The sequence below is a fragment of the Linderina pennispora genome, assembly GCF_002104995.1.
Source record: "Linderina pennispora strain ATCC 12442 chromosome Unknown DL89scaffold_105, whole genome shotgun sequence".
In the NCBI taxonomy this organism is placed as follows: domain Eukaryota; kingdom Fungi; phylum Kickxellomycota; class Kickxellomycetes; order Kickxellales; family Kickxellaceae; genus Linderina; species Linderina pennispora.
Genome location: NW_024468353.1, coordinates 9,638 through 29,870, shown reverse-complemented (window position 1 = coordinate 29,870; position 20,233 = coordinate 9,638). Strand labels below are relative to the sequence as shown.

The following is a 20,233-nucleotide window of genomic DNA, read 5'->3' as shown; positions in this document are numbered from 1 at the left end:
GCAGCCAGTCAAACGCCGTCCACACCTTGCGCACCGGTCGCACAACCACCGCCGCAGGCTCCTCCACCGCCGCTGGTGCCTGTGCCACTGCCACCAGCTGCCGCCGCCGCCCCTCGGTCCGTCCAGAGCCAGCAGATGAATCAATAGGATCTGCACCAATGATGTCACTTAGAGTGCCCTTTGTTTGGCTTCCTTCCGCCTCCCCTGGCCGCCTCTGCTGAATGGCTTGCATCTGTGGGCCCGCTAGAACAATGGGTTGGTCCAGCACATCGTCCCAGTAGACATAGCTGTTGCTTCCTAGGAATGCATGCGGCCAGAGCTCGGGCCGCAGCCGCTGCACTGCCGGACCCTTACGCGCAGCAAGAGACGCCCAGTACATAGGCAGGAAGACTGCCGGTGCCATGCTGCCAGCGCCTGTCACAGCCATCGGCTGGCTCGCAAAGGTGCTGCCCAAGACGCCGCCCGCAAGCACGCCGCCGAGCCACTGTACGCCCAACCACATCCTGGACCACACGGTCTGCAAATACGGGACCGTCGGCCCTACAACCAGTCTCCAGAAATCCCAATACATCTGCAGCACACTTCCCACGGCTGTTTCGCGCAAGCACGCCGCCAGCAACCCCGTGCACACACGCACTAGCCACGCGGCCTGCGTAACCACTGTCGCCACGCCATTGCCAATGGCACCGACCAGCCTGGCCGACCCCGACAGCCTCCGCACATGCGGCCTCCTCTGCGTGCCAAACGACCGGCGCCCACTTTTGCACCATATACGGTGTGCCATCGGCGTCCTGCGGCAGACCGCTGCTGCTGCCCATCTCCACACGCACCAGCATCGCATACCACTCGGCCAGCCGCGGCGGAACCCCATACGCAAACTGCGGCACCTCCACGGCCGACAGCTGCGGGAGGAATCCTAGCTGCAGATCTATCGTCGTTGGCGTCAGCGGCACGATCAGATCCGGCCACGACACCCAGATCATAGCGCCCATTGACACCGAGCTGTGCGGCGAGCACACGTGCAGCAGCTCAAGCACCCATTTCACCACCAGCCGCAGCGGCGTCTCCGATGTCAGAGCCTCAACCAGTGCACGTCGAGTGACTGTGCGCATGCCCGATGCCGAGCTCGTCCTGGACGGCTGGCGGCTGGCACTCGGTGCGTTGGTTGGCATTGCATCTGCAGTCGCCCCAGACACAGCCCCAGACGGCATATCAACTACTGCCGCCTTGTGTGCCACCTCAGGTGCGGCCGGCCCATGCTTATCGAACTCCCTGCCGCTAGGCTTATCCTGCCCATCATCGCTGACCCTCTGCAGCTCCACAGGCTCTCTGCGCGCCCCACACTTCAGGCTATTCACCGGATGAAGCTCGACGGGCTCCTCGTTCGAATACCGCGTCCACAGCGGCTGCACCAGCGACGCTGTGGGCAGCAGATATGCACGCTCGGAAATCAGCCCTGTTGTCCGCAGCACACCTGGCCACGTCATCGCCAGACACGTCACAATCCAAACATACGCCAGAAGCTGCTTGCTAGTCACTGGGCTGCGTCGCTGCGCCCACAGCAGAAACACCCGCCTGCCCCACGCCTTCGCCTGCAAAACATCATCTGACAGAACCCCTATGCTAGTAACCGGGTAATGTGCCAGCGACTCACGCTGCACTCCACGGTAAAAGCTCGTCAGATCCGTGCTCGACGAGTAAAACACGCGAGAGGTCCGGCCGACCATTTTGCTCGGAATCTCCTGCTGCAAAGCTATCGTGCTGCCAGACTGTTTAGGTACTGGGTTGATTGCATCAAGCACCTCCGAGCTCAGCAGAACATGCGGCAGCCAGTGCCACTGCCGTGCCCGCAGCACCCTGCCTGCGTACGATGTAATGAGAAATCGCAGCGGATGAACCGACTCCTCGACCGACGACCCAAACGACAGGACTCCAAACATGACCACGGTAAACAGCAGCCCACTCGAAACCATCTGGCAGAGCGTGATAATCGGCGGCATTGCCAGCTGCGCAAACGGCAGCGCCAGTTGGAGAGACGACTCGCCCCTCGACGGCTTTGGCGTACCATCAGAAAAGCTGTCGGCCATGGGCAAAGCCGGTAGGAAGTACGTAAACCGCTGGGTCAGATCCGGTTCGCCAACAAACAGCGCACTAAGCGCTCCACGCGCAATCTGCAGCACCACCAGTAGCCAGCACACATTCGCTAGCGCCGTCAGCAGCACTGCAGATGCATTGCGCACAACATCAACCATGATCTGCTTGGCACTGCGCTTACTACGCGGCACACCTCCACGGTTCCCCCCATTGAGCACCCCGCTGTCCTCAATCCTGCTCAGCTCGCCGCGCACAAACAATAACCGCGCGTGGTACTCTCGTATCTGCCTTGCCAGTCGCTGCATCTCACGCGCACGCTCCATCGCCCGTTTCTGCTGGGCGCTGCGCACTGCCCTGACCATGTTGACACCATCCAGCCCAATGTTGCTGATATCTGCCTGCTCGGTAAAGTATGATGCGAGCCGGCTGAGCGAAGCGTTTGATCGTAGACCCGCCTCCTTGAGCCGATCAGCCGATGCAGAGCGCACCATTGCAGAGCTGCGTGACAAAGGTGGCTCCGGGGATGTCTCTAACATAGGCTGGCGCTTGGTACCCGCCACACGAGACCTCAGCGAACCAAAGCCAAGCCGTGGCTGTGAGCCCGCTGTTGGATGTAGCAGGGGATGACGTGGCGGCCGGCCAACCGGCATACACTTGGAAATCGTCACACTTGGACTATCTTGCTTTTTCGTCATTGTCTCAAACCCAAGCGTCTCACTATCGCTGTTGTTGCTGCTGTTGCTGCTGCTGCTGCTGTTGCTGCGGCTGCCCTCAACAATGTCTGCCTCCTCCGAATCCCTCAGCTGTTTCCACTTCCACGACGAAATAGTGTTCCTCAAGCACGATTCAATACGCTGCTGCTCGCGCTTCAGCTGCGCAAACCGCTGCATCGTCCGATGTCTCATCTCATTCGTCTGTCCAACACAGCACCTAAGCCAGCTGAACAGGGCCCAAGTACCCCGTGGTGCAACCAGCAGGACCGTTGGCAGTGCTGCAAACACACATGCCGCATAGTACACGGAATACCGCATCGTGGCCGCATCTGCCGCGAACGGTTGGTACAAACCGAGCCCATACATGTAGCTGCTACGCGTGCACAGCAGCGTCCACATTCCCAGCAGCATGCCAGCCGCTGCCAGCCAGCGCGCCAGCGCTACCAATACTCTCCGCAATACCGGCATGCGCTGCGACGTGCCCTCGAACAGAACGCCCATGGGCAGCAAGAACACTGAGCTGGTAATTGACACACTGGACTGGTACAGCCACAGCCTTCGCAGCACAGGCGGGAAATCGTGCGCGCCCTGCGGTCCCGTCCAGTTGCTATTCGCTAGTGCACCCGTCTGCCGCTCACCTGGAACTAGCAGCGTATGCGGCAACAGCCATGTCCGCCATGTTGCCAGATGCCTCGGATCGCCAAAATCCATCACATTCGATAATGCCACGGTCACCGCCAGCAGCATCGCCAGCATACTGACCGATGCGAGCCCAATACTCGCTAGGATCTGTGGAACCTGCCGCGCCCGAAACACAGACGAGTACGGGGTTGTCAGGTATCGCTGCTTACTGCGGCCGTGCTTCTGCACCTGCGCTGCACACGCACGCCGCACGGCAATATACGAGAGAATGAAAAACGTAAGCAGTACGAACCCGCAGATTACATGCTCGCGTACTGATACGCAGAAGGCACGAAACTCGGGCGTCATGATGTTTCTGTGGTCGCTGTCCTGCTCGTTGCGCCGCTTCATGTCGCTGAGAAAGTCGACTGCTGGTGCTGCGTGCAATGGACAGGTGCTGCTGGCCTGGAACAGCGAGAACGCGCATACCATCGCCGTCGGTGCGCTGTCTGACTGTGTTGCTGTGGGTGTGTCAAGGTGTCGTCTAAAAGCAAAAGACATTTTGGCATTGTAGAATCCCAGGAAAATAGGTAGAAAAAAAAAAGGTTTTTTGTTGACAACAGCCAAGCGAGTCAGAAAGGAGTGGAGAGGAAAGTGTTGCATGGAATTTTCACGCACCCCAGCGCCCTTTTCGCGTCCCGTGTTGCCTTTTTAAGCGCTGTCTATCAACTGTATAACATTCACTGAAGAAAAAAACTGGGCGCGACTATTTCGCATCAGCCGGAGCACTACTGCCATTCATTGACTCCCCGCTGCATTGTCAGCCCCAGTCACCGAACCAGACGCTTCCCCACCAGCCGCAGCATTCTCTCCATTGTTCACCGCAGCAGCGCCGGTGCTTTGAAGACGACGGGCATCCTTGGCTCGCTCCTCAAATACCAGGCAGATTGTCAGCAGCACGCCCTGCAGCGTCGCCGCAACAAAGGTTGAGATCCAGCTGGACCAGTTGACGCCCGGCCGGATAGCAATCGAGTACGCAAACACAAATCCGCCGGGCGTCTGCATCAGCATCATCGGGATGCTCAGCGCACCTACCTGGCCCGACCGCCACGTCTTGATAATCTGCGGGATGAACTGCATGCATGTTGTGCACAGACTGAACAGACCCAGGAGGCTCGCCCAGGTACGCGTCGGCGCAGAATACGGCCCCACAAACACAACCAGCAGGGCACTCATCACGATACATATAGTGCCATGCACAGCCACCGCTGTGGCCACCCACAGTGCTGCCTTCCACTCCATCGCCAGCCGCTTCGGCGCTCCATCTGCTACAGCCGTTGCAGGCAGCAGCGGGCTCGACTCGCTATTCGCTACAGCCTCATCGCCTGCTGGCACTGCCTCATACTTGTTGGCCTCGGGGAAGAAGGCCAGGAAGAGGACGAACGTAATATAGAACATGGTGCTCTGAATGCCGACCTGGAAAATCCCCAGCAGGCTGGCCACACACACGCCCCACGTTTGCACTGTGCAGCACTGCATGACAATAAACTGTAGAATTATCATGTTTGTAATGTTCGACCCGGCGCCCGTCGTGCCCAGGAGGATAAAGTACGGGCTGATGCCCTCGCTCGTCCGGTGCCGGATTATCTTTATGTGCTGAGGGAGGTACGACAGAAACGTGCCCACGCAGAGCATGAACGTCAGTATTGTATTCTGCGCCGACGGTATTTCGCCGCAGAGCGTCGGGTCAAACGGGTTCGGCGACAGCATTTGCCTGGAGAAAGAAGGGTTTAAATGTGCTTGTTTGAAAACGTAAAAGAGTGGAATTAAAGACGACTGGCTAAAGCTGGAAATCTGAAGAGGGCGAGGGGCGCTTGTAGGCCGTGACGTTTTGGTCTGGGGCAACAACTGTCAACAAAGACCTGCCACCGTGGTCACGTGCAAGCATTGACCATGGCTCTGCTCAATTCTCGGTCAACTCCTCCGCCGACTCCTTCTCCGGCTCCTCCGCTGGTGCCTCCGCTGGTGCCTCCGCTGGTGCCTCCGCTGGCTCCTCGGTCTTGGAAGTACTATCACTGACCTCAGCGGGCTTTTCCTCCGCCTTGGGAGCATCCTCAGTCTTGACAGGCTCCTTGGCTTCAGAGGGCTTGTTCTCCGGTGCAGAGGGCCTCTTGGCTGGCGCACGGGGAACAGCTGGCTTCGTCTGGCTAGGGGCAGGCCGCGCACGGGCAGCTGCGGTGGCTGTGGGGCGGACAGGTGTGCGGCTAACCGGCGCTGTGGACCTTGCAGCTGTAGCACGGGTCGTAGATGCCGTGGTCGTGGCTGTGGCCGTGGCCGTCCGGGTGCTGGCAGGGGCCCGAGTAACAGGCACACGACCAGCGCTAGTAGCCGATGGCCTGGCTGCTGGCACACGAGCCGATGAGCCTGCCGCAGGCGTCCTCGTGGAAGGAGCAGTCCGAGTCACAGTCGGGCGGGTGGTGGTCGGTCGGACCGTGCTTGGTCCGCTCGCAGTCGGTCTAGTGACAGTCGAGCGGGTCGTAGTGGATGCCGTTGGTCTTGCAGGGGTAGCTGACGCAGTGCGGACAGCGGGCTTAGCCGACGTAGCAGCCGGCCGTGTGGTGCTCATGGTGGATCTGGCAGCACCAGCGGTCGTCGCTGTAGTCGTCGCTGTTGGACGCCGGGCAGACGGCGCCGCAAATGATGGCACAGGAGGGCGAGACCTAGTTGCCGGGGTTCCAGTAGTTGTTGCTGCTCTGACTGCCCCCGAAGTCGAGGAAGCGCGGGCACGAGAGGGCGCCATAGTAGTGGGCGACTTTGCCGGCACGGTGGTAGTGCGAGCAGTGCGAGCCGTAGATGGTGACAACGTCGAGGGCCGGGCTGTGCTGGATGCAGCAGGGCGACGAGCAGTGGATGGCGATGTCACCGGTGCCCGGGCTACCGGTGCCCGGGCAGACGTCGGGGACCGCGCTGATGCTGTGGTAGGAGCACGAGTTGGCGTCGTGGGTGCGGGACGGGTGGTGCGGGCAGTGTCAGTTGTGCGCAGCGTAGTCGAAGCACCAGTGAGGGTTGGCCGACGGACTGTGGGGCCACTGGTGGATGCAGGCTTGCTAGTATCTCCTGGAACTGCGCGGCGGACAGGCCGCACGGGAGCACCGGGAGCAGCGCGACCGGGAGCTGGGCGAGTCGGAGTGGTGCGAGATGCAGTGGCACCTGATGGCTTTGTTGGTGTGGTTGGTTGTGCTGGGCGCGCGGGGCGGGTCGTGCGTGGGGGACCAGAAGCAGCTGAGCGAGGTGCTGCGTGGGTGGCTGGGTTCTTGGCAGGGGTCTCTTTCTCCTCAGCGGTCTTCTCCTCAGCAGGTTTATCGGTCTCGATGTTCAGACCGCTACGCTGGCCAGCAACATTGTCCGTGTCGTTTGACTCATCCTGCTTAACATCCTCCGGCTTCACCGCCAAGACGCCAGAGATCGACTTTGGCTCCTGGTGTCCGTGCTCAAGGAATGGCGAGATGACCCGCCCCGGCCGCTTGGGCGGCGGCGTCTGCTCACCACCCGAGAGCCTGTCTGCCTGGAGGAATGGCGAGTTGGCAAGGCGCTGGCCAAAGTGCGAGCTTGGCTTAGTCTGGGGTGACATCGCTGGTGTTCCGGCCGTGCTCTTGTTCTCAGCAGGCGCACTGTCTTCAATGTGCTCATCGTGAGCAGCCTCTCCCCCGGCCTTGGCCCTGATTTCAGCCTCAATCTCGGCAGCGACAGCGGCTTCGGCAGCGGCGATTTCAGCGGCGGCAGCGGCGGCAGCGGCGGCGCGGGTTTCCTCCTCAGCCCTGACCTTAGCTTCTTCAGCACCCCTAGCCTCCTCCTCTTCCTTAGCGGCTGCTTCGGCAGCAATTTGCGCCTCCTGGGCCTTTGCCTCTTCCTCTGCCTTGATCTTAGCTTCCTCGACCGCCTTAGCGCCATCCTCTGCCTTGACACGAGCCTCCTCTTCAGCCTTAAGACGTGCCTCCTCTTCAGCTGTCTTCGCCTCCTCCGCCTTGAGACGAGCCTCCTCTGTTGCTGCGGCTTCAGCGGCAGTGCGTGCCTCTTCCTCGGCCTGAAGACGTGCCTCCTCGGCTGCAGCAGCTTCAGCGGTGATTCGTGCCTCTTCCTCCGCCTTGAGACGAGCCTCCTCGGCTACTGCGGCTTCGGCAGCAATGCGTGCCTCTTCCTCGGCCTGAAGACGTGCTTCCTCAGCAGCAGCACGCGCTTCCTCCTCAGCCTCGAGACGAGCTTCCTCAGCTGCCTTCGCGTCCGCTTCAGCTTTAAGACGTGCCTCCTCGGCTGCTGCGGCTTCAGCGGCAATGCGTGCCTCCTCCTCCGCCTTGAGGCGAGCTTCCTCCTCCGCCTTGAGACGGGCCTCCTCTTCAGCCTTGAGGCGAGCTTCCTCTTCAGCCTTGAGGCGAGCTTCCTCTTCAGCCTTGAGACGGGCCTCCTCAGCTGCTGCAGCTTCGGCAGCAATGCGTGCCTCTTCCTCGGCCTGAAGACGTGCCTCCTCCTCAGCCTTGATGCGGGCTTCCTCAGCTGCCCTCGCGTCTGCTTCAGCCTTAAGACGTGCCTCCTCGGCTGCTGCGGCTTCAGCGGCAATGCGTGCCTCCTCTTCAGCCTTGAGACGTGCTTCCTCGGCTGCAATAAGGCGGGCCTCCTCTTCGGCCTGGAGACGGGTTTCCTCTTCAGCCTTGATCCGCGCCTCTTCTTCAGCCTTTAGTCGGGCCTCCTCAGCAGCAGCCTTAGCCTCTTCCTCCGCCTTACGGCGAGCCTCCTCCTCAGCCTCAGCAGCAGCAGCTTCGGCAACAGCCCGGGCGTGCTCAATCTCAGCTGGGAATTCAGTTGCCAGAGGATCATCTGTCGTCGTGAGCGTGGTGTATTTGCCGCCAAGCAGGCCATAAAAGACCGTTTCGATCTCGCTGGCCGCAGCTTCGCTGTCTTTGCTCGCATGAACAGCGTTCATCTGCGCGTCAGTCCCGTACTTTGCACGCAGGCTGTCGCGGGCCTCGAACCGGGCACTCTTCGGAAGGGCCGGGCCGACATACCCACGCCATGAATCAACAGCATCGATCCCCTCGAGCACTAATGCCAGCACTGGCCCGCTGGTAACGAATTCGATCAGGCGTGAGTAGATTGGGAAGCTGCGCATCTCACTGTACAGTCGCTCCGCGCATGCAGTGGTCAGCACGACTTGTTCCTGGGCTACGATGGTGAACCCGCGCTCGATGATGTGTTTTGTTATCTGCTTGCGATAGCGGGGGTATGCGTCAGGCTTGATCAGCCCGAATGTGCGCTCGTACATGGGATCGGAGGGCTGTGCTAACTCGACTACTGACTGCTTCGCTGATGCCCCGTTGGCATTGGCATTCTCAGCGTCGCTTGCGTCTGATACAGCGGCTGTGGTTGTTGCCGGTGTCTCTGGACCAGAGGGCGTGGCGGAGGACACCGTCTGCTTGCGCTTGCGGCGCTTTGACTTCTTCTTTTTCTTCTTCTTGTCCTCGCCACTGGCTGCCGGCTCCTCGGCTGTCTTGTCGTCATTATCAACGTCAGATACCTCCTCGACCTCCTCCTTCACCGGCTCGGGGTCCTCTTCGTGCTGGATCCGTGGCGAGAAGAAGAACGTCAGCTCACGCTTGGCACTGTCCAGCGAGTCACTGCCATGCACGGCGTTATACTGCAGATTCGCTCCAAGCAGGGCCCTCAATGACAATGGAGCAGTCTGGCGCGCTGCCTCGCTATCGGTCGGACCGATCATCATGCGCCACCCACGGATCACATCGTCGCCGTCCAGTAGCAGCGCAATAACTGGTCCGCTGGTCATAAACTCAATCAGGGCATCAAAGAACGGCTTCCCCTCGTGCTCAGCATAGAATGCGCGCGCCTGGGCCTTGGACAGCTTGATATCGACACGGTCCTTGATCGCATACCCGCGCGCCGTGATCCTGCTGATTATCCTGTTGACTGCATTCTTGTCCAGCGACACATCGGGCTTGATCATGGCCAATGTGTTGTGCGCGGCCACAGCGCGCATCATCAGAAAGTTGTCGTACGGGATCTCGGGAACACGGTCCGAGAACACCAGCTCTAGCTGCTTGACTGCATTTTCAGGCTCTTCGCTGCCGTCAACCGCATTGCGGATGCGGTCGATTGCCAGAATGCCGCGAATCGAGTCGTCGTCCCGGTCGTCGTTCTCAGCTGAAAACTCGGAACCCATAGCGATCTGCCAGTAGAGAGTCGCGTTCGGTTTGGTCAGCTCCAGCGCCAGACTGGGTGCGCTGGTGATGTACTCGACCCACTGCGCGTGGTCCTGGTCAAACGACCTCTCTGGAAACAGCGCGTCTGCCTGCTCGGGCGTCAGCCAAACCAGCTTCTGCCGCGTGATCTCGAACTCGTTGAGCTTGATAAGCGCATCGATCTGCTGGTATTTGAACGGTGTCAGCGCATCAGGCTTGACGATGGCGAACGTCTTGTTTGTATTCTCGTCCTACGAATAGCACACGGCCACATGGGATTGCCAACTTTAGTGGTTGTGCCCTTGTTTACCAATTATCGGCCTTGTGTCACTCGGCCGATGCAAGACCGCGGCTCTTACCTCTGACATGGCTCCGTTGGTCGCTGCTGAACTGTCAATCCCGTTGGTTAAACTATCAATCTCCTCAAGCAACAGCGACACGCTAAATCGGTTTTGATGCCGCACGGTAGGCTTGAATGGCTTTGTGGTGGAAAGTGTGCCAATGTACGAAGGCTTTTGCGGCGAACGTCCTAGCAGAATATTCAACCCGGCGAGCATCAGTAAAAAGGTGCGGTGTTTGAAAAAGAAAGAGTATTCACAGAACAGAGAGACAGGAGGGCAGGGCACAGCAGTCGCTGCTGTGCCGATAGAGCTGTTCTGCATCGTTCCCGGGGCGGCGGAGACGAGCAATACTAACTCCCCCTGCGCCTTCGGCGATGGCCAGAGCAACAAACGGCATTAGCATGCAAGGAGCGCGGGAGTGGCATGGCACCCTTGTGCCTGGAATCACCACCATCGGCTGTCAACCAAGGTGCCCGATACAAGAGGGATAGCAATACGGCGGGCGAACAATGCAGAACCACGCAGGCCATATAAAGACCAGAATCGCCGGATGCCGAATCCGTCATGCCAGTTAGCAAACAATCCTCAGAATGTACAATTTTTCTCGTTCGGCCACGTCTACCACTGCCAGCAGCAGAGGGCTCTGAGACAGAAAACTGCTGTATGCAGGATGGCTGCGAGGGGAGGTAGAGAGATAGGGCGACAGGTATTCAAAATAACTTTCTTCTCTGGGAGACGAGTGGCGCCCTGCCCAGGCATTGAAAAAGCGCTTTTCGTCCTAGAGCAAACGGCCTTCAACACTGACTATGCAGCATGAGCCCTGCAGCCCTGTGCTTTACTGCCATGGCTTGTGGGCAGGCTCCGCTGTGTGCGTCAGCTTGTGCTTACCTGCTGATTATCGTGAGAGGTATTCCCGGTGGTAGACGTTCAGCACAAAGGAAGGTGTAGCCGCGCGTAGAAACCAAATAGGCTGGATGAAAGATATCTACGCTACAAAAGGACGAATTCGAGGAAATGAAGAGGCAAGAAGGAAAAGAGGGAGTGGGAGTGGGCGGTATCTACCGTCGGACCTGCAAGCGCTCTGGCAGCTGAGACAGCCGACCACAGAAAAATGCGCGATACAGCTGGGCTGGCCTTCCCCTGACCTCGCACTATATTCGATTTTTTCAAAATCGTAAACAGTTCGCCGAAGCGCACAACGGCTCGAGTCGATCCCATTTTCGAGATCGGCAGTGCCGACAGCGAGTGACGTTACGGCCGCAGAATTAATGCTCCCGCCCGGTAGAACAAGGAGACACCATGGCCTGTACCAGACCCACTTCCTTGAATGCCTGCTCTTTTGGGCCAAAGAAGAAGCAAACACGGACACTTGGCAGGCCATGAGTAGGGGACACAGAACTGCTATCACCAGATGATAGCCCTGTGCACTGGTTTAGGGGCCCTGGATGTAGCGAAGAGTCAGCGAAGCGCACTTACATTCACGCTGACAGTGGTGTGCTGCGATTAGCATGCTTCACAATGACGCTTCCAACACTGAACCATGGCCTCTTGCTGTGCTTCTACATAGCCTAATGAGCCACGTTGTAAAAGTGCAATTTTTATGCTGACACAAATACTTCCACGTGTGCATATGGCCAGTGGCCACCTATTTTTGCAGCGGACACGATGTGTACTTCAACACATGGCTATGAACTAAGCTTCCATTACAGGACTTTTTATAGCTGATGCCAGCATGTTTGGTTCTCATTTCTCATCAGGACTGCGGTACCAGCCCGCAAGCATATAGTTTAATCATGGCGTTATCAATGGGTTTCATTGGATATCCTCATGGTTTGACTATTGCACTACACAAACTCACACTGCAAGCTACCGACATGTCTTTAAAATAAATGCAAAACCGAATACCATGATCATATTAATATACATTGATTTTTGCTCAAACGTGTATAAAGGATATTTCACAAGCAGCCATCATGTGTATGTGTACACCACAACAGTAAAGGATCCAGAGCCAGCACAAGTAAATAGGCTTGTAAACACAATGGTTTGCTGTTCATTGCCAAATACTTGCAACGCCAGCTTTGGAGATTACTACCTGATATTGATAGGCAGTCTGATATCGAATTGGCAGTGGTTAACTATAGGGGTCCATCAACAGAAAAGACACATGCCAATTTCAACTATCTTAAGGCAGCTTGTCACTAGAGCTTGGCATTGCAGTCCTACGCTTGGTATGGTGTGCTAACCATTACGAGCAAGTGTTATCGAACTTTTTTTTTGTTGAAAAACAAGTCATGATAAAAAATGACTGAGGAGAAAAACACAGGGCCATGTGGTCCAGGATGCCAAGCTTTTATGTTGCTGGCATGGTATAGTGGCTTTGAAATTCCTTACCGTCTCGAAGCCAACACGGTGGCGTATACATCTACATATACTGGACAAAACTCCAAACCACTAAATGTTTATCCTTCGAATGACCCTTCCCTACCCTATGTATTGTGTGTGAATACAATACGCCAATATAATTCAGAAATGCCGCAATAGTCGGAACCAAATTGTGGTTTTCGGGTCACTGGGGTATTACAAATGTCACTAATGGCACCTTGTGTTTCTGGCTTTGTATCACAAGTAAATGGCTATATCCCGTTGTCAAGCTCACTGCAGGGTGGTTGAAAGCAGAATATAGCCCACAGCTATGATCGGTTTCTCATCAGGCGGGTCATATACACGAGTGGCTTCTCAAGCAGCAATCTCGTTCGGAAAGGACTGATCTGCCGGAATGTTTCCAGACTCTTCACGAAGCAAGTACCGATTTGCAACATTCACGAAAATGGCTCTTTTTTGGGGGGCGGTTCTTTGGAACAGTTTGGTAGAGATGGCAGTTTTTGTAATTGAATCTAGACACAAACACTCGGTCCACTAGCTCTTTACTGAAATGGCCTGCTTCAGTGCGCTGATCTGCTCGTTCTCGAGCTTCTCGCGGCAATTGTACACCTTGACCTGGCTGGCAATCTCGCCAAGCCAGCGAATCGTGTAAACATTTCCGTCAATGAACGAGAACTCCATAAAGTCCATACCGTGCCGCTTGCAAATCTCTCGGACCATGGGCTGCACGCTGCGCAGCTTGTGCCGCGGCAGACGCGGGAACAGATGGTGCTCGATTTGGTACTGCAGGCCGCCGTGGAACCAGTCAAAGTAGGTAGGACAGATGACGTCCATGGTAGTGCGGATCTGGCGCGCTGCAAAGCATTCGCGCTCGGGGTCGGGCGACTCGGTCGACATGGCGAAATGCGAGAGCGTGATCTGGATGTGCAGGATGGCAGACACCGAGTGAGACACGAAAATGTAGGTGAGCAGGTACTGCCAGGTTGGGATGTACGAGAGGAGGTAGCTGAACCAGAGGAGGAAGAGTCCAACACAGCCAAGTTCCAGCGAGCGGAACGGCGCAAAGTCGCTGAACAGCATGTAGTTCCAGCTCAAGACGTACAGATTGAAGCGTGCAAAGCACATGATCAGATAATACAGCTTGTCTTGCATCGAGATGAAGAACTTGGCGGCGGCGTCAAACTCCATGATGCGGTTGTAGTACGTCGAGTAGCGGCTCTCAAAGAACTTTGTCGAGATGGCAAAGAACGGCATGTGCTGGATATCCGGGTCGTTGTCGATGTCGTTGGTGATGATGTGGTGCGTGTTGTGGTTCTTTTTCCACCAGCCGACGCTAAGACCGCCGAGAAAATCAGCGATGCAGATGCCGACGACCATGTCGAATTTCGAGTTCCCTGTGACCTCGTTGTGGCCAAGGTCGTGTGCTAGGAAGGCCAGCTGTTGCCACAGCAGCGCAGTGCTGACACCTGCCAGCAGGTAGGTCCATATGATATGTGGACCCCAGATGATCAGAGACACAGCAGTGGCGAAGAATGTGATGTATCGGGCGATGTCAAATGCGTAGTCCCAGTAGTTGCACTTGTAGTAGCCAGCGTCGTGCAATTTCTGGTCGAGCTGACGGAAGTCATGTTGAATCGCAGCGTAGTCCATACCCTCTTTGGTCCGCTCGCCCTCGCTGACTGCCGAGCGCGCAGCCGAATACGGCAGCTCCATATCCTCGACGTACGACACTTTGAATCCGTCCTTCTCTCCAGGGACAAACGTGGCGACAGCCCAGCGCGGCATAATGTCGTCAATGACTTCTTTCAGGTGCATTGAATGGACTTCGTCGGTCGCATCACGGCCCACCATGTGCATGATGGCGAGCGGGCCGCCCGGGTGTTTGCTGATAAAGTTGTTGAGCTTGACCACCAGGCCATCGATGATCACCAGGAACTCGCCGTTGGCGATGCGCTCGCGCATGGTGGACGGTGACATAGGCGGGAGCTTGCTGCGGCGCCGGTCGGCAAGCTTGCTGTGTGGAATGAACGGGATGATGTGCGGGCAGGCATAGTTTCGCTGTATGTCTATGTGCAAATGCAGTTTGCTGGTCTACGCTCTAAACGATAACACCCAGGTTTCTCTGGGTAGCCACAAAAAGACAAAAGGTAGAATGAAAAAGAAAGAGAAGGCGTATTGTTTTCTCTGTTGACAGTTGTATGAAGGAGGGGAGAGGGAGAAAGGAATAGACAAAGCAAAACACGAGCAAGGGACAGTGGCATGGTGAGTTTGTTGCTGCAGCAAGTACTCGGGCGATTTGAAGGGGCAGCTACCGAGAGCGAATGAGGATGGAGAGAGAGCAGCCTCACGGAGGCGATCGCCACACATTTGACAGGGAGGGGCCAAGTTAACGCACACATAAACATCAGGCCAGCTGGAGCTTGGCCGATCTGCCAAGAGAGCCACAGGCACCTGTGCTCTGCGAAAAATAGCTTGGGCGGTGGCAAATGGTAGGTTTGCAAGGCAGCAGTAGAGAGATTGGGTCGCTTCAAGAAGCGTGTGCATCTGTGTACAGCGCAAAACGGAGGGATCGTCCCAAACACGCCGCTTCTTGGCTCATTCGATTCGAAGCTGGCTTCGAAATTGTGCCTGTTCCTGAGTGGCCGAGATCGTGAAAGTAAAAATTTTGAGCAGTCCGGTTTGGGGACTGATTGGCCCGCTGCGCCTGCAGTTCTTGGCAGTCCCACAAGGCGATTAAATGCTTGGCAGATTACGCCACGATCTGATCTGCAGTCCTGGCCAATAGTGGCAGCCCACGCTATTCCAAGCGTAACCTCCAGCATCAGGCGTCATCGGGCTTTTTGCATAGCCGGAGACGTGGGTCCTGCAGCCAGAAACAAAAAATAAGCAGCAGAAGCCGCCTTCCTCTGCTTCTCTTTCCTCTAGACACCCCTGTATTCAATCACCATTAAACACACCCTTTTCTACAACATGCAGCGATCCGCAAGCTGTAGCGGCACCCGCAGCCTGGCGAGCATGCTCTTGGCGGTTCTCTACCTTAGCACATTGCTCTTCGCGACACTGGCGATGGCGGGCAAGGACTATTACAAAATCCTGGGCGTATCGCGCGACGCGTCCCAGTCCGAAATCAAGCGGCAGTACAAGACGCTGTCGCGGAAGCACCACCCGGACAAGAACCCGGGCGACGAGGCGGCGCACGAGCGGTTCATCGAGCTGGCGCAAGCATACGAGGTACTGAGCGACTCGGAGAAGCGCGAAATCTACAACCGGTACGGCGAGGAGGGACTGAAGAACCAGGGGGCGGGCAATGGCGGGTTCCACGACCCGTTTGATATTTTCGCGCAGTTCTTTGGCGGCCATGTCAAATTCGACCGACGCGGCGGGGGCGGCAGGGCGAAACCGCGCGGGCCAGACGTGCACATCCATGTGCCGGTGACGCTGTTGGAGCTGTATGTGGGGGCGGAAATCGACGTGGATATTTCAAAGCAGGCAATCTGCCCTCACTGCGACGGGTCGGGAGCGGCGTCGCCGGACGATATCGACACGTGCAGCACATGCGGCGGCAGCGGCGTGCGGATTATTAAGCAGATGCTGGGTCCTGGGATTGTGCAGCAGATGCAGACGACGTGCGATGAATGCCACGGCAAGGGGAGGAAGGTGACCAAGGAGTGCCCGCACTGCAAGGGGGCCAGGGTGACGCGCGCCAGCGACCAGCTGACGATTCGCGTGGAGCCGGGCATGGCTGACGGCGAGCTCGTGGCGTTCGAGGAGGAGGCAGACCAGCATCCAGACCATGAACCGGGATCGGTCGTGTTCCATCTGCAGCAGGAGCCGCACAAGGTGTACGAGCGGCGCGGCGACGACTTGTATGCAGAGGAGACGATCACGCTGGCGGACGCGCTGGTAGGGTTCGACCGCACGCTGCTGCATGTGGACAACAAGTCCAAGGTCGAAATCGCCAGGAAAGCGGTGACGCCGCCTGGATACGTGCAGCGGCTAGCCGGCAAGGGAATGCCGAGGCGCGGGGCAGGCGCAAGCAAATTCGGCGACCTGTTTGTCACATACTGGGTCCAGTTCCCGAAGGAGCTGGATGCGGCCAGCAAGGACGAGGTGCGGCGGCTCTTTGGTCACGAGTCGAAGGTCAAGTGGGAGCCCAAGAAGGACGGCCAGCGCCAGGCACGGCAGACACACGATGAGCTCTGAGGGAAGGTTAATAAATAGTAGTTACTAGCGAGGTGAGGAAGCTAAAAGCAAAAAAGCTAGTCGGTCTTGATGGAGCAGATCAGATCGCCAGCGCTCAGGGCGTCGTTGATGGCAATGTCGAGGTTCTCGATGACACCGTCTGCCGGGGCACCGACAACAGTCTCCATCTTCATGGCGCTGAGCACACACACGGGCTGGCCGGCCTTGACCTTGTCGCCAACAGCGACCTTGATCTCGACGACAGCGCCGCTCATGGGGGCGCCGAGCTGGTTCTTCTGCTTGGGGTCGGCGCGGACGCGGGCCTTGACCTCGGGCTGAACCGACAGATCGTCGACAGTGACGATGCGCGGCTCGCCGTTGATCTCAAAGTACACGTCGCGCTTGGCAGTGGCGGTCTGCAGCGGGCCAAGGGCAATGTAGCGGATGATGAGGGTCTTGCCGACCTCGAGCTGGACCTGGATCTCCTGGTTGGTCTCGAGCGGCGTCAGGAACAGCGGCGTGGGGATCAGCGACAGGTCGCCGAACTTTTGGCGCTGCGACTGGAACTCGTCAAAGACAGCCGGATACAGGGCAGCCGAGACAAGGTCGACGTCGCGGATGGAGCCAGGGCCCCACTTGTCCTCAAGGTCGCGGCGCAGCTGGTCAAAGTCCAGCGGCTCCATGGTGGCGCCAGGACGGGTGTCGATTCTCGGCGCGTCGCGGATAATGGCAGCACGCAGCTCCTCGGGGAAGCCGCCCACGGGCTGGCCCAGGTAGCCCTGGAAGAACTCGACCACCGACTTGGGGAATGACAGCGTGGCAGCGCGCTCAGCGACCTCGTCGCCGGTCAGATGGTTAGACACCATGAACTGCGCAAAGTCGCCGACGACCTTGCTGCTGGGCGTGACCTTGACCAGGTCACCGCAGATGCGGTTGGCCTCGGCATACGCCAGCTTGACCTCACCCCAGCGCGTGCCCAGGCCCAGCGACTGGGCCTGGAACAGCAGGTTGGTGTACTGGCCGCCAGGCATCTCGTGCAGATACACCGAGGTGTCTGACGCCTTGACTCCAGGGTCGAAGCACGAGTACAGCAGGCGGGTCTGCTCCCAGTACGAGTTCAGCGCCTGCACTGCCTCAAACGACACGCCGGTGTCGCTCTCGGTCTCCTCGAGCGCCGACACGAAGGCGCCCATGCATGGCTGCGAGGTGGTGCCCGACATGCTGTCGACGGCGAGATCGACAATATCGGCGCCAGCCTCGGCAGCGGCCATCAGCGCGGCCACACCGGCTCCAGCCGTATCGTGCATGTGCACGTGGATCGGGAGGTTCGGGTGACGCGCACGGATGGCGCCGATCAGCATGGTGGCAGCACGCGGCTTGAGCAGGCCAGCCATGTCCTTGATGCCAAGGACGTGGATGTCCAGGGCCACCAGCTCATCGACGAGGTCGAGGTAGTACTCGAGCGTGTACTTGGGGTGCTTGGCCGGGTTGGTCACGTCGCCAGTGTAGCAGACTGTAGCCTCGATGACACCATTGGCCTGGCGCACGGCCTCAATGCCGAGCCTCAGGTTCTCGACGTAGTTGAGCGAGTCGAAGACACGGAACACATCGACACCATGGTTGCGCGCCTGCTTGCAGAACTCGTACACGACGTTGTCCGGGTACGACGTGTAGCCGACGGCATTGGCGCCGCGCAGCAGCATCTGGAACGGGATGTTGGGCACAAGCTTGCGCAGGCGGTCCAGGCGGTCCCAGGGGTCCTCGTGCAGGAACCGCATCGCCACGTCGAAGGTGGCACCGCCCCACATCTCGAGCGCAAAAGCGTTGGACAGCGCGTGCGAGGTGGTCTTGGCAATGCGCTCCATATCGTGTGTGCGCAGACGGGTCGCCAGCAGCGACTGGTGCGCGTCACGCCAGGTGGTGTCCATGATCAGGACGCCCTTGTGCTGGCGCACAGCCTGCGCAAACGCCGCGGGGCCTTGCTCCAGCAGCACGTCGCGCCAGCCCTTGGGCGGCTCCTGCGTCACATCAATGACGTTGCCCTGCGCGTCGTACAGCGTGGGGATCACCGGCTCCTGCAGGCCCGGCTGGGGCTTCTGCACAAGGCCCTGGATGCGGCAGCCGTTGGCCACAACGTCTCCAAGGTAGTTGAGCAGCTTGGTTGCGCGGTTGCGGAACTTGGTCACGGCAAACAGCGACGGCGTGTCGTCGATGTAGGTGGTCCAGCAGTCACCCTTCATGAACACATCGTTGGTCAGCAGATGCTGCAGGAACCACATGTTGGTCTTGACTCCGCGGATGCGGAACTCGACCAGCGAAGCGAGCATGCGGCGGCGCGCCTTCTCGAACGTGGCTCCCGAGCACGTCAGCTTGACCAGCAGCGAGTCGTAGTGGGGAGTGATGATCGAGCCCATGAAGCCCGAGCCTCCGTCGAGACGAACACCGTTGCCTCCAGGCGAGCGGTACACCTCGATCTTGCCAGTGTCGGGCTGGAATCCCTGCGCCGGGTCCTCGGTGGTAACACGGCACTGGATGGCGAACCCACGCACACTGACGCGGTCCTGGGACAGGTGCAGCTCGTTCAGCGACCAGCCAGCCGCAATGTGCAGCTGCAGCGAGATCAGGTCAAGACCAGTGACCTCCTCAGTCACAGTGTGCTCGACCTGGATGCGCGGATTGATCTCAATGAAGTAGTGTCCGCGGCTGTCCACCAGGAACTCGGCCGTACCGGCGTTGCGGTAGTTGACGTGCTTGGCAATCTTGACGGCATCGGCCAGGATGGCGTCACGCACAGACCCATCCAGCGTAGGGGCAGGGGCAATCTCCACCACCTTCTGGTGCCGCCGCTGCACGGAGCAGTCGCGCTCGTACAGGTGGATCACGTTGTCCTTGCCGTCTCCGAGCAGCTGCACCTCAATGTGCTTGGGCCGGTCGAGGAACCGCTCAATGAACACGGTGCCGTCGCCAAACGCCGACAGGGCCTCCGAACGCGCACGCTCAAAGCTCTCGGCCAGCTCCTCGGCCTTGCGCACAACACGCATACCGCGGCCACCGCCGCCCATAGCAGCCTTGATGATGACTGGGAAGCCGTACTTGTTGCAGAACTCGGTGGCCTCCTCGATCTTCTCGATCGGACCGTCGGTACCCGGAACGACCGGCACGCCACAGGCATTAGCCACGTTGCGCGCCTTGACCTTGTCGCCGAGGTCATCGATGGTCTCGGGACGCGGACCAACCCACCGCATGCCGGCTGCCTCGACCTTGCGCGCAAACTCGGCGTTCTCAGACAGGAATCCGTAGCCAGGGTGCACGGCGTCGCAGTTGCGCTCCTTGGCGATCGCAACAATCTCGTCCTGCGCCAGATATGCGCCGACAGGCGTGTACTTGCCCTCAGGTGCAATCTGGTACGACTCGTCGGCCTTGTACCGATGCATGTTGAGGCGGTCCTCGTACGCGTAGATTGCGACCGTCTTGAGGCCGAGCTCGTGCGCAGTACGCATAACACGCATGGCGATTTCTCCGCGGTTGGCAATAAGCACCTTGTGGAACCGCTTGGAAACAACGGGGGAGGTGTTCTTGAGATGCAGCAGACCCTCCTCGTTGGGCATGTGATACCGCCGCTCGAGGCTCTCGGCGTTGTCCTGTCCGG

At 58.5% G+C, this 20,233-nt stretch overlaps 1 protein-coding gene across 1 annotated transcript; it reads right to left on the bottom strand.

Moving 5' to 3' along the window:
- Positions 1-5,136: 5,136 nt before the first annotated feature.
- On the bottom strand, positions 5,137-10,173 carry DL89DRAFT_34741 (nucleoside diphosphate kinase). Its single transcript, XM_040891568.1, has 3 exons — positions 10,036-10,173; positions 8,014-9,927; positions 5,137-7,464 (listed from the first exon to the last, which is right to left on the bottom strand). Exons 1-3 carry the CDS (start codon positions 10,042-10,044, stop codon positions 5,392-5,394), a joined length of 3,996 nt encoding a protein of 1,331 aa, XP_040739230.1. The 5' UTR covers positions 10,045-10,173; the 3' UTR covers positions 5,137-5,391.
- Positions 10,174-20,233: the final 10,060 nt, after the last annotated feature.

Bases quoted from the DNA above. Each gene is read 5' to 3' on its own strand.
- DL89DRAFT_34741 (XM_040891568.1), bottom strand. The intron at 7,465-8,013 runs GCACGTCTTAAG...GCAACAGAGGAG, and splicing joins AAGCCGCAGCAGCCGAGGAG to GCTCGTCTCAAGGCGGAGGA.